The sequence below is a fragment of the Triturus cristatus genome, chromosome 10 (assembly GCF_964204655.1).
Source record: "Triturus cristatus chromosome 10, aTriCri1.1, whole genome shotgun sequence".
Classification (NCBI taxonomy): Eukaryota; Metazoa; Chordata; class Amphibia; order Caudata; family Salamandridae; genus Triturus; species Triturus cristatus.
Window position 1 is genome coordinate 985,225,745 of NC_140593.1, and position 15,049 is coordinate 985,240,793.

The window sequence follows — 15,049 nt, forward strand, 5'->3', positions numbered from 1 at the left end:
AACTCCACACTTAGAAGAAATTTCAGAAGAAACCAGTCAATGTTACCCAATGGAGGAAAATTGGGCTAGCAGGCCACGCGGCTGTGGGAGCTGGACTCCTGGTCACTTGCTCAGGGCAAATGGGGAACTAAATAGGTGTAGAGGTTACACTGCCAGGGCCACTCGGGCGGCTGGGTGCAGGGTGCTTTTGAGCCTTCGGGCGCTCAATGGGTTTCAATGGGAAAGCTCCTGGTCGAACAAAGGCTGCAAGCTCGGGGACGAAGATTCTTCAGGTGCCACCACCACTTAGAGAGGTTAGTTGGGGGATAGGTAGGTACCCAGGAGTTGGGCACCGGGGGCTGCAGGGCGCCGGGGAACCTTTTGAGTCGGGAAATCTTACCCTCTGTTGATCGCGGTTGGGAGGGGCACCTGGTTCTGAGGCTGCAGGTGTCGACACAGGAGCGTCTAGGTGAGTCCTTGGGTGCTGGATTCGGGGTCGCAGTCGCCGGGGGGACGTCCTCGGGGTCTTTGTTCACTCCGCCACAGGCCAGGCTTGGCGGGTGCAGAGTGTGCAGGGTTCGCGGTTCCAGGCTGATCCCAGGGATAAGCAATTTGCTTTGAGCAGAGCCACTGCTCGTGGGAGTCCCAGTCTTGGTAGAGTCTCAAGGTGATCAGGTCCTCTGGGGTTTTGAGGTTGCTGACCACTGAAGGCGCCGGCGTTCCACAGGAGCAGGTTCAAGGATCAACAGGCCGGTAGGGCGGGGGCCAAGTCAGTTGTAGTCCTTTTGTCAGCAGCTGCGCGGCGGGTCTTCTGGTTTCTTGATCTGCTTGCTTGCTTGTTGAATCTGGATCTGAGGAAGGAAGGTTCAGGGTGCCCCTAAATACTAAATTTTGGGGTGTTACAGGTAGGTAAGGGGCAGGGACCACTGGGTCCCTGCCCTGGGGTGGGTACACCCCCTATCCTGCCACTCTCATGTGGGATGGGGACAGTGGCCTAGTTCTGATTGGGGAGGGCTCCCCATCTTCAAGATGGTGAGAGCCCGGGGACATGCTTCAACTCGCCTTCCCCCTCTGAGGGGTGGGGTTGGCAGAGGCTGGCACACCCCCTGTCCTTCCTTGGGGTTTCCGGACAGTCTTCCCGCCAGAGAGGGGGTTGAGAACCGGTAGGGGCCAGTTGCTGGGTACAGCAAGTGGCCTGGAGAAGCTCACAAAGGCGGAATGCCTTTGAAGCTTCCCCTGCCCATCCTGGGGGAGTAGACTTCTCACCTCACCCAGGATGTGCATTGTTGCAAGCCCAGGAGAGCAGATGGCTCTCTACCCAGGGGTCCAGCAACTGTCTGCTGTGTGGCAGCCTAGGCAGCCCCTCAGACCAGACGTGGATTGTAGGTTAGGTTCAGGGGGCATCTCTAAGAGGCCCTCTGTCGTGCATCTTACAGTAAATCCCACACTGGTATCAGGGTGGGTTTACTGTGCTGAGAAGTTTGATACCACATTTCTCCGTCTTCAATGCAGCCATCATGGTGCTGTGGAGTTCGTGTTGACGACCTCCCAGCACCATATACTCTTAATGGCAGCACTGCACTTGCAGTTCCCAGGAATGGACCTGGGTACTGTAGGGGCACAGGGCTCATGCACCCATGCCCACACCTCTGGCATAGGGCACCCAGCTAGAGGGGTGACTGAGGTATGCCAGGGCAGTGTGTGTTGTGGGCATGGCACACAGGGATGTGTGCCATGTCGACTTTGTTTTGTTCTGCACCCAGACACTCTGCCTGCAAAGGCAGTGTGTGTGTGTCAGGGTACAGGGCCTCTAAGGGTGGCACAATAAGTGCTGGTGCCCTTAGGGGCCTTATCTGGTCACAAGGCCCTGGGCACCTAGGGTACCATGTACCAGGGGATGACAGGTGACCAGAGATGCCAATTGGGGTTTGGCTGTTGGGCAGTTTTTAGGGAAGGAACACAGGCCCTGGGCACCTGATTGGCAGGAGCCCAGGGCACAACAAGGAAAAGTGCATCAGTTATTAGGCAAAAAACGGGGAGGTTACTGCAACAGAAACCCACTTTCTTACAACCGGTACCTCCACCAATTTTGCATTCCGTGTTCAAGAGGAGTCCAAGAAGTACCTGACGTCTGTGCTAATCCATGGCACTTGCATGTGGCTCAAATCCGTCACTTTGGGGTGTCACGAAGTCCGTGCCGAGCAGCACGGTGCCACTTAGCATCGCACAAGAGCAATGCTGTGAAAGTGTCTGGTTCATTGTGGTGGCTGGGGATATTCTAAAGGTTAGAAATCTTCGGTTAGATAGAGAATCCAACAGAGAGCATTACCAAAGGTAAGTAACCTGTTCAATTTAAAACATCAAAAATGGACATGCTTACCTGTATAACCTAGCATTTTGTAGGACCCAGTTTCCAATTGTACCCCTCCTGAGTTGAGACCACCACCAGGACATGGTGATGAAAAACCTTGGTATGATCATGGACTGCAGCCTCTCGCTCCATATCAATATACAAAAGTAACTTTCTATACAATAGCGCTTTGTATCCTACCTTATACCCTTTGCACTGGATTTAGGCATCAATAGCGTTAGTGTTATCATAATTAAGTTGTATGGATGGCATCTGCATTGGGCTGAATAAGTGGCTCATAATCTACACTAAATCTAGACCATTACAGCTAGACCACGTTAACTAGCTTCTTACTCTGTTAACTGGAAGGTGATTTGGTTTTACAAAGGGTAAGAGAAGATGCAAAATAAATCCTACAATATGCCTGATAGCTTTGTTGGAGTAGCCTGTCTGTCCTTTCATTAGATTATGAGGACTTCCTTTTTATGAGACGGACTCCTGGCTTTCTATCGTGTCTACTAAGGCGTAGCAAAAAATTGCTTTCTCTGGCTCTTTTCCATTTGACTTGCACACCATAAGATTATTAAAGTAACTGTGTAGCTTACTCTCCATTCTACAGACATAGAAAACATAGCTTCTTTCTATGGTTTGGTTCTAGGTGTAATGCAGAGTTTTTTGGGTTTATATTCATTACTGACAAACCACTCCAGTAGTGGTGACCGCTGTAACAGCAAAACTACATTTGTGAGCTATAGGTAGCCAGCAATTATTTGGCATTGGGGAAAATTCAAGCCCCTGTGGGTAGAAATATCTCCAACCACCTTCCAGCGTGATTTCAGTCCTTGTGAAATTATTTTTTTGTTCATGGGGTCTTAGTCATTCCTCTGCACTGTACCTTCAATCACATTTCTTGTGTAGTTAATCTCCAAGTACAGCAAGATAATGATGATCTTATTTGTGACTGCTCCCACCAGTTGTGGTATCCTGACCTTTTGTAGTAGTACATTCAGGTGCAGAGTGGGCATAATAAGAGACTACATCTCCACTCCAAGATGTCAGACAGGAACCTCCAGCAGAGGCATGCATCTCTGAGCTTAATCACTAGCCAGTTATCTGATTAACTATCCCAAACACAAATATCAACACTGTATACTTTGTGTGCAAAGTCGTTGATATCGACAATAAAAAATATAGAAGACCACAATATCGTCAAAAAAGTGCAAGTATATTGAATTATAACCATTATACACTATATTGACTTTTAAACTAACTTTAAAATAATTGCAAAAAACATATTTAAAAAATATAAATCTTTAAGCATATACAATAAATACTAATTACAAGTGATCATAAACACTGAATACAGTAACATTTAAAAAATATAAATTAAAGCAACTTAACCATTTTATAAAAAACAGACTTGGAGCGGGTCAGATACTATTCTCACTCCAGCTTAAGCAGCAGTAGTGAATATGATTGACTTTGGAGGGTTTAGATTTACTATTGCCACTCCATCTTAAGTAACAGTAGGAATAGTGTTTGATTTTGGATGGGTGAGATCTACAATTCCCACCCCCAAGTAAGCAGCAGTAGGTAATATGTTAAACTTAAGAAAGCTCAGATTCATTTTTTTCTGTCCTAAATTAATATAAAATAAGTTCCATGTATTATAAATATTTATAAAATAAAAAAAATTACATTTTTATGAACAATCTTTCAATTGATCATAATTGGTAAAAAACTAAAAACAAAATAAACATAATTGTGTATAATTCAATGCATTGAAGGAATAGATTTAACATACTTTCACACCCTATTACCCTAAAATTCCCACACTTGCAAAAGGAAATTAAAAAGTAACTAAAAAAAATGACAACCCACATTATTTAGAAATATAATAACTATAAAATGTAAAATATATATATATAATTAATATCCAAATTACTGAAGGCAATTCAATCCGAGTTTCACAAACTGTGGGTCGTACCCCACTCTGGGTTGCCAGCCGATTTGTTGGGTCGCAAACGAGTTATAAACATGCATTAACATTTGTATTTATCTTGTCACGTTCCCTGTCAAATGTTAGGCTATGTTTTCTGCAAATAGCTTTTTTTTTTAACTTGGGAAGTTGTTTACTTTTCTTTCTCTGACTGCAAAGTGAGAGGGGATTTTAAAGTCTGCTATGTGACAACCCTGCTGATGTGAAAGGAAAGGCTGTAAGATGTTATTTTTTTGTAATTAAACAAAATGTAAATACCGGTAAATGAACTGCACCCTTATTTCAGAATATATTAGCAGTAAGGAAAGCAACATTAAAGCACATTTTTTGTAATTCTGAAGTCTGATGGAAACAAAGTATAATAGGCTCAAAACAAATCAAGACTCTTTCACTTGGTGATATGCAAATGATAAATCGCTGAAACCAGGTTTCCACACTATCATTTGTGTGCTATAGTTTTATTAAACAATTGTATGCCTGCGCAACTTTAGTGGCCATTTCAGTGAAAAATGTCATGTCTGTAAAGAACATTGCGGTACCACACACTTCTTTAGTTAAATTCATGAGTTTGCTACAAAATGCACCATCAACTACATACTAAATCCTTACCATTCACCTGCTGGGTACTTTTGTGAAGCTAGGATTTTTCACAATCCCCAAGACTACAGTGATGTGACATTGAGGTCCGCACACCTGCCTGAAAATTCTTCCAGAACCCTGGTGCAAAGGTGCTGAATTATGTTCCTAAGTTCAGTTTAAAAGAAACCCTTCCAGCATTTTTTTGCTGCAGTTTTTTTTTAAGTCTCAAAACACCATTTGAACAGAGAATATGCCCATTATATAGGATCATACACAATCACCCCACTTGTGTAAGACTTTCACACACAAACTGAGAAATGTTGATGTGGCCTAATGGGCATAGCTGCTGACTTTGGGTCTGAGGAACAAGGTTAAAGTCCCGGCATTGGATCTGGCATATCACTTCATCTCCTGTGATTAAAATAGAATGAATCTGACCATATTTATTTTAATTTGGTGCTCATGTACAGCACTCCAATGCCTTTGTGAAGTGTTTGTGCTGTGTATGTGTTTGTGTATATATGTATATCTGTGTTTGTGTGTGTCTGTGTTATATATCCCTTTTATGGGCAGATGATTTTTTTGCCCACAGTCCGATCTAAACCTACAAAGGGAGTCGTCAAGGTTGCGACATTTGCAAACCAAGTGTTTGAGAGGATTGCAAAAAGTTAGTGTTTTTTAGGCATTTAACAGCATTTGGAATGTATGGCCATTACATTAAAAAAAATGCCCTGTCTAATGTCCCTTAAAGCTAGGTGGGTCCTGAAAGTCTGTTCTGGAAAAATGGGTCCTGGTTCTAAAATGTTTTGGGAAGCACTGATTTAAATTATTAACACCATCATCCAGTTAACCAATTAAGTAAACAAATGTATTACCATATCAAAATGATCTATTAAATACATAAAACAATGGCATAGTTATTAAAGAAACTTATCAAATAAAGATTATAATACATTTTTTTTAAAAATTTAAATGCTTACCACTCTATTTTCCTACTAACCTAACAACCTGCCAAAAATAAAATTGACAGAAAATAACACTTTGAAAAGCTACCAAATAAAAAGAACACTAAAAATAATTAAGTATACTTAACATTAAAATAATAACTTGTAACACAAACTAGCAAAATTCAACTAAAAAATTGAAACCCACCTTTATCAAAAAAGTAAAGACCTGCAAAAATTATATTCTTACCTGTGTTCTGCCCTATGATATTTTTTACACTATTTGGGTCTTATTTTTGTCATACAATATTTTGTCGAAATTTCAGTACGTAGTAGTGTAGCAAGGATGCTATGGGCCTGGGTGCAAGCAAGACATATGGTCCCTTTGACTGCTGTGGAAGCAGTAAATATAGTAATTATCTGGGTTCATTGGTCCCTTCTGGGCCCTGGGCCACTCTACCCGCTGCACCAGTGGTAGCTATGCCTCTGCCACCAGGTGTGTGTGTATGTACCACAAACTGACCAGATGGAGAAACAAACGAATGATATTCGAGAATGAACTGAAATTTCTCAAAAACAATAACCCAGTAACTCCCTTGATCTACTTTATACCGAAAGTCCACAAAGATGACAAAAAAAACCCCGGCAGACCAATCATTTCTGCAAGAGGTGGGTTACTGGAAAAGACTTCACAGTATATTGATTATTTTCTGCAAAGTCACGAAAAAACTCTTGAGTCATATATACAGGACACAGGTGACTTTTTACTCAAAATACAACAGATCACATGGATGAACGATGATTGGATGTTAGCACTTGATGTGACTGCACTCTATACTAGTATTATACATACAGATGGCTTAGCGGCAGTGAAATACTACCTAACACGCAGACCTGAACAATACCAAGATCATAAGTCCATGTTGTTACAGATGCTGGAATTCTGTTTATGCAATAACATTTTCATGTACAACAATCTTCTGTACCGCCAACTGCAAGGTGTGGCCATGGGGGCCAGTTTCTCTCCAAGCTACGCCTGTCTACACATGGGGGCTTGGGAGGAACTGGTCCTCAAGGTCCAGTGTAAGTCAATTCTCAGTACCAATGTTATTGCCTGGTACAGGTATATTGATGATCTATTTGTGGTTTGGAGGGGTAGTTAAGAACAGGCAGAGAATTTCATCGCCATGATTAATGTAAATCAATTTAATCTAAAATTCACTGCAACCATGAGTCAATCAAGCATAGCATTTTTGGACACTGAGGTATTCATAGGTAACAACACAATCCAAACCAGACTATACAGAAAACACACTGCAGGCAATACCATCCTCCACGCAGGAAGTGCACATCCTACATATCTCATCCATAGCATTCCATACGGCGAGATGCTTAGATTAAGGAGAATTTGCAGCAGCCAATATGATCTCGAGCTTGCACAACAAGCAAGTAGAATTCGATTCTTGGAGAGGGGTTACAGTGCACGAGTCATTAATAGTGCTGTAATGAAAAGTATGCAAGTTGACAGACAAAAACTCCTTGATACTTATAGAACCTCTGTTTCTATGGTACCCGTTAAAACGAACACCATGCTACCATCAACAGCCAGTCCATTTAGGATTATCACGGGGTACAACAGACAACATTCAGACCTATACAGAATCATAAATCGAAATTGGCCTATTATCCTCAGTGATCCAATCATCGGTCCTACTCTTCCTCACAAAGCCTCTATCACCTATAGTAGGGCCCCCTCCATGAAGGACCGTTTGGTCAATACCAGCCCTGAAACAATTGAAAGAACCACATGGCTTCAGACTAATAGTGGATTTTTTAAATGTAAAACCTGTAAATCCTGCATCCATGGTACAAACATGAAAACTTTCAAGGATGGTTTTAGTGACCGAGAACACCCCATTGATAAGGTTTTAACATGTAAAACAGAATTTGCCATATACGTTTTACAATGCCCCTGCCAACTTAGATATGTTGGCAGTACGAAACTTGCTGTTCATAAGCGCATTCTACAACATCTTAGGGCCATAACAAACGAAGACAATACCTATCCAGTTGCCAGACATTTCAAGGAACATCACCACAGTGACAATAAGGGCTTAAAATTTTATGTCATTGACGCAGTGGCGGCAAGTAGACGCGGAGGTGATAGAGCATAGACTCCGCCAACTTGAAACACGTTACATCTTGCAGCTTGATTCAAAACATCCAGGGGGATTGAACATCACAGAGGATCTTTATACTTGCCTACCTTAAATGCTATTTAGTTTTATGTAGGCATTTACTTTTTCACTCGAGGTTTTTATACCAATCAGCAGGACCTAGAGGCGGTTTTAGGCCCTTCAGACTCATATATATCTATTTATTTATTTATGTATTTTAAACAGTCAGTAATCCAGTGAAGTAAATATGACCTCTTTTTGATGTATATATTATGTACCCCCAGCTTAGCTGCTACTTTATACAGGGTGCCAGACTAACCTAACTTCTTTAACTAAAAGTTATCTTAGCACCCATTTTATTTATTGTGCCCTTCTATCACTACATTCTCAAGTTCTAATTCATGACATAATATCATGTTATGGTGAGGGCTCTCACCATAGAGTATTCTACCTTGAAATAATCCCTTAGACCTCTCCTAATTTGTGAGTTGCTGGATATGCCCTTATTTCTGACCTGCCCACTTCTACCAGCAGGGCAGAGGATACTGATCAGTTCAACAGGTCTCCGGCTGTTTTTTACATTTTTTAACTTCAGCCATTTGATCCATTGGGTGACCTATTCTTACTCGATTCAGTTTGCTTCTAGATTTGAGTACATCCCCCAAAGTGTGATTGTAAGAGAATTATCCTTATCATAATCACATTTGCAGTAATTTTACTTTATTTTTATCTCACAGGTGCGGCTTATTGGTTCACACATTTCACTTTGCACATTTGCACAATTCATTTATGTGACTATACTTATGACATCATTCCAAATTTAGGAAGACTTGCTTATAGCGTTACCCTTTATAGGGGATTTATCCCGTAATCGGCCATTATGGACTTGAATATGAATGTGGAGTGCTATTGTGGTTTCTTCGTGAATATGTTCTTATTTAGATCACACACGAGATGGGATTTTTTTACATCACAGGTCAGGTGCATATTAAACATGAGATCTTGTTAACAGAATCGTTTTATTTTAGATCCATTATGTATACCATCTCACGTCTATTCAGATGTTCCTCTGTTTAGCACCTTACCCTCACTCTACAGCTGTCGGATAACCGATACACGTTTACTGGCAAATGCATATCTATTGATTGTATCATGATGACATACTCATGTGGTTGCGCTCAGCATATACAACAGCGATATTTTGCACAAGTGAAAGAATATATATTTATTTATTCTTTGCAAATTTGATTGCTATTTGCACTTACATCGATTCTAAATATTTTATATTTATTTATTTGATGTATTTACCAATATAGGTTTTTTAATTATTTATAATTCAATTACCATGCTGATGCAGTTTTTAAACGTGTTGTTTTGCACAGTTCCATTTGTCAAGTCTGTTATCTATGTCCATTTGCAAATAGTCACATGACCGTTTGAATGTATGCACAGTCACTTTATAAGCCATCTCTTTATTGGATCATGTTGTCATGTGATCAAGGCTCGGAGGAGCCGAAACGTTATGGCGGCAGAAAGGCACAGATTAAAATAATCGGCACTTAACTTTGGTCCGTGTCCGTTTATGCTGTGACGGTGTGGAGTGGCAATCGCAGCAAGCTTACGGATTCACGTATATATATATAAATATATATATATATATATATATATATATATATATATATGTGTGTATATATATATGTGTGTATGTGTGTATATATATATATGTGTGTATGTGTGTGTATATATATATGTGTGTATGTGTGTGTATATATATATGTGTATGTGTGTGTATATATATATATATATATATATATATATATATATATACTTAAAAAACCATAGGTTTCACACATGTTATAGTTAGCTGTACATTTCACTCGTAAAAAACCAATGAAATTCCAGGTTATAGTTAGATCAGGTAACTATAACTTGCGCCCCTGCAATGCACTGCTGATGACGTCACATAGTACATCACTCATGACATGGTCAGTGACATCACTCATGACATCAATGATGACATCTGAAATTACACATTGTGGATTGCGGTCGCGAAAGTTATAGTTACCTGATCTAACTATAACGTGGAATTTCATTGGTTTTTTACGAGTGAAATGTACAGCTAACTATAACATGTGTGAAACCTATGGTTTTTTAAGTGAATTTGCAAGGTTTTGTAAATGATAATTCCTAACTATAACGTGTGTGAAACCTATGGTTTTTTCAGTGAATTTGTACGTTTTTTTAAATGCTAAGTTATGTATTTATTTTTTATTTTTTTTTCTGGTATTTCACTATGCGCACACCCTGCGCGCACGGTGCGCTTTGCGCACCGAGCGCCCACGTTGCACAGTCCATGCCGTGCGCTCCTCGCATTTTTTTACGCAGTAACATTTGTTTTTTTTCTCCCTTGTGGGTCCTTTAATTTATTTAATAAATGTGATTGTTACTTCTTTTTTTTTTTTTTTTTTTGCCGTGCGCGTACGGTAAGCTTACCGTACGCGTACCCCGCGATTTTTTTTTAAAATTATTAAATTTATTTTTCATACTTTTAGGTCCTTCTTGGACCCCCTGACAAACACTAGGGGGTCTGCAACTCTCTTCGTTGCCCCCGTTTCACGTTCCCCACCTTTGTTTCTCAGTGCGAGAGACAGAAAATGGCAGCCGACACTTCCTGATTTCGACCGATTCGAATGTTTACAGTCATGTAACCACCAATCAGAATTGAGCTCGCGCACGGCACTGTACGCGTACGGTAAGCTTACGGTAAGCGCACGGAGCGCGCTTACAGATATATATATATTGATTTAAATGTTATTTTCTCAGGACCTACTGAACAGATTTACACCAGACCTACAAAAGGCACATCCTTGACCTGAGGACTACCTCTCTGCCAAATTTCAAGTAATTCTGTTCAGCCGTTCGGGCTGTAGCTGTGTCTAAAGGTCCTATAGAAAAATGCATGGGGAAAACGCGTTTTGGGACCCCCCTTTTTTCTCAGCCCCCGCTTGACGAATCCCCCCGAGACTTTCAGGGTAGGAGCGGAGCGTAGCTCCCCATTAGTTTTGAAAATTTCGCGCGGATTCGTCGATCGGCGCCAAAGTTATTCCAAATAGAATGTTGCGGATTTCCTATGGAAACACGGTCCTAACTATAACTATCTACTGGCGACCGCCAGTAGATAATAAATATATATATATATATATATATTCACTGAAAAAACCATAGGTTTCACACATGTTATAGTTAGCTGTACATTTCACTCGTAAAAAACCAATGAAATTCCCCCGTTATAGTTGGTGCAGGCAACTATAACTCACGCGACCGCAATCCTCTGCTGATGCTAATACTGTATTTAGACACTTATTTGCCCATGTCTTCTTCCATTAAATTTTAGCTATACATATATTACAAATATTTTTTTTTCATAAAGACACATATGTCATCAGCAGAAGATTGCGGTCGCGTGAGTTATAGTTGCCTGCACTAACTATAACGGGGGAATTTCATTGTTTTTTTACGAGTGAAATGTACAGCTAACTATAACATGTGTGAAACCTATGTTTTTTTCAGTGAATTTGTACGGTTTTTTAAATGCTAAGTTACTTTACGCCATTCGTGGCGTGCGCGCCCAGTTAACGCAGTTCGTTCCGTGCGCGCGCCCACTTTACGCAGTTAGTGCCGTGCACGCACGGTGGTCACGCGGTGCGCTGCGCGCACCGCGTGCCCACGTTATGCGGGATGGGCCATGTACGCACGATGCGCTTCACGCACCGTGCGCACATTTGTTAATTTCATACCTCTTATATGCCATTTGCACACGGGCACCATTTGCACACGGGGTCGAGAATGTGGATAATTGTTTTTTTTTTAATTTTTACCGTACGCGTACGGTAAGCGTAATCGGCGATTTTCCGAAAAATAAAAAATAAAATGTTTTGACTTGGGGGTTGTTTGGGGACCCCTATAGCAATGCTGGGTGGTTAGGATCTCAAGAAACTGCCTCTTTAGACATTTTTGGGCTTCGTTTTTGCTGCCCAACTCAGAGAGCGAGAGAGAAAATGGCGGCCGCCGCTTCCTGGTTTCGACCGATTCGAATGTTTACTAAGATCTAAGAGCCAATCAAAATTGCGCTCGCGCACGCCACCGTACGCGTACGGTAAGCTTACGGTAAGCGCACCGTAAGCGTACCGTAAGCTGACACAGATATATATATTGATTTAAAGGCTATTTTCTCAGAATCTACTGAACAGATTTACACCAAACCTACAAAAGGCACTTCCTTGACCTGAGGACTACCTCTCTGCCAAATTTCAAGTAATTCTGTTCAGCCGTTCGGGCTGTAGCTGTGTCTAAAGGTCCTATGGAAAAATGCATGGGAAAAACGCGTTTTGGGACCCCCCTTTTATCTCAGCCCCCGATTGACGAATCCCCCCGAGACTTTCAGGGTAGGAGCAGAGCATAGCGCCCCACCTATTTTGAAAAATTCGCGAGGATTCGTCGACCGGCGCCAAAGTTATTCAAAATAGAATGTTGCGGATTTCCTATGGAAACGTGGTCCTAACTACAACTACCTACTGGCGACCGCCAGTAGGTAATATATATATATGTATATGTATATATATATGTATATATGTGTATATAATATATATATCCAGTGTTTAAGAGTTACATTTACCTATAGAGCATACATGCTGCATGGTATCTTCAAATGCAAAAACCTGGTTCCAATAGAAATGTTAATATGGCATCGCCCATGATGTGTGTGACTCAGTGTTTTTTCGAAGCAGTTGAATTGGTCCAGCAGAATCACCAAGAGGTATGAGTGGAAGTTTTATAAAGGTAGATGTAAATTAATTTGGGACTTGCACTCTCCCTAATTTAAGGTGTTTCCACTTCTAGACCGTCTAAGTATATTAGTCTCATGCACAATAACCTGCTTCAAAAAGCCCCTAGCCTTTTTCCAAGTAGACTTAAAGCACACTTCTCTAGCGGCAAAGCAGTGACCACCACTGTGATGTGGGATACAGTTCCTATTCCAGGTGTTTGCTGGGCAGCCGCCTTGTAATCTTTCCCTACATTTGTGACCATTATTGCACAACATTTGACTCCAAGACTTACACCCTTGTTGCTCAAGCTTCCCTGTGTAGCTTGTTTGCATAAAGATTTCTTAAGTGCTTTTGTTTCTGAGGTGGTGTGACTCTTGCTATTTCCTTTCGTGAATATTGGAGGGAATTCTATGATGAAGGAAAATATTTGTGGTCCTAGTTCACCATCCTGGGCATTCACTCAAAATTGTTTAGACTGATCTGCCACCATGTGGTCCATAATCATAGTTTGAATCCATTATTAGATAGATCCTTTCTCTACTTGACCTTCACAAATAACACTAATGTTACCATGAGTTTCAACCAAAAATGAAAGCAGTGACTAGTGTGGCTACACTTAAAATGTACAAGAGTGGAAAACCTATTCGGACACACAACTCCTGAAGATACATCACTTCATAATGCCTATTAAGGTATCCGGTAGGTAGGTTTTCAGTCAAACACACTTTAGTACGTTTAATTTGATTGCCAGGATGGCATGGGAAATGTCTAAAATATGAAATTGGATGTGTGGATTGTTGGCAAACGTTTTGCCTGGCCACCGATCAGGGTTGTATTACATACAACTTGAGGTTTGTTTGCTCACTTTGCTTCACCAGACAGGGACCAGTCCTATCTAAACCAGAATTTACACTCCCCAAGATAAAACAGTTCAATCCACCTTGCCATGCTAAGCCAGGTACCTTCTAAATTGATAGCAAATAACCCTAGACCAGTTCTGTGTTTAGTAGTATGCTTCCGTTCTAATGGGCATGGCCACACGTGGCTCCACAGGATAGAGGCTGCATCTCACTGATAACTAGTGAGAGTGAAACTGGTATGGGGCAACCTGCAAGAGGGGACCTGGCGTAGCAGTTGCGGATGGATCGTCCTGTTTGAGAATAACCAAGTCTTATTTGAGTTTGGCTGGTCCCTTTCTGGACTGGAATAATGGGCAATAAAAGATGGGTTGGAATGCAGATTGATTGCCAGCAGCTAAAACTATTGCAAACTTTCCACCAATACACTTTTTTTTGTTTCTGGAATTATTACCTCCCAGTTGCATGTTTTTCAAATTTTAAACTTGTAAGGAGACGTGTTCAGGGGTCCCACAAAAGTTCTGAGATGGTCAGCCTTGAGTTCAAGAAAATACCATGATGATTAACTCTATTTACAAGTAATTTTTCCTTCCACTAACTTGCAGATTTTAGGAACTAGTGATGCAGTGTCACAGGAATTATCTTGGCTGAGTGCACAGCCAGCACAAAGGTGCTTCTGAAACCCAAGTGGACCTACCCCAAAAACAAATCGGAAGTCTACAGATGGCTTTCTATATTAATAACGTTTTAATAAAATCCACAAGAACTCCCCTTAAGACCCAAGTGGTGAAACGTAATAAATTATAATATGTACTGTAATTTTTTTCACCATACTTTAATTCATAATCTGTCTTTTATTTTTCTATTTTCCAGTGGTGTTTCTACAACAATAGATCCATTTTGGGACATAAGTTTGGATTTGCCTGGCTCCTCCACCCCGTTCTGGCCCCTGAGCCCGGGGAGCGATGGCAGTGTGGTGAACGGGGAAAGCCATGTAACAGGAACTACTACACTTACAGACTGCCTGAGAAGGTACAGCATATTGTTTTATTTGTCTAAAGGATGTTTCCTACCGAATGCTGAAAAGAAGGATGAGCAAATTGCATATTTATTTACTGTAGTTTCAAAGGTGCAAGATAAAATTACCTAATTAAACAAATGAATATATTTTGTCAAATCTTATCTTGAGTCTCCTTAATGTCATTGGATGTGCCAACAGTCTTACATTTTCACAGTGCATGCCCATTGCAAACCCATTCTAGAATTGACATTCGTTATAAGCTTCCATTGGTATTACACATTTAATTGTATTTTTATTATTGAATTGAAGGATGCCCA

The 15,049-nt window shown here is 41.0% G+C and overlaps 1 protein-coding gene across 5 annotated transcripts in view; it reads left to right on the forward strand.

Annotated features, from left to right (window-relative positions):
• The window catches only part of USP22 (ubiquitin specific peptidase 22), a 570,028-nt gene that overhangs the window by 468,715 nt on the left and 86,264 nt on the right, over positions 1–15,049 (forward strand). For all 5 annotated transcript variants that reach the window (XM_085628912.1, XM_085628913.1, XM_085628914.1 and 2 more), the window contains one exon: positions 14,585–14,743. In XM_085628912.1, coding sequence (XP_085485038.1) covers positions 14,585–14,743 — 159 coding nt within the window. The remainder of the gene's footprint in view (positions 1–14,584; positions 14,744–15,049) is intronic.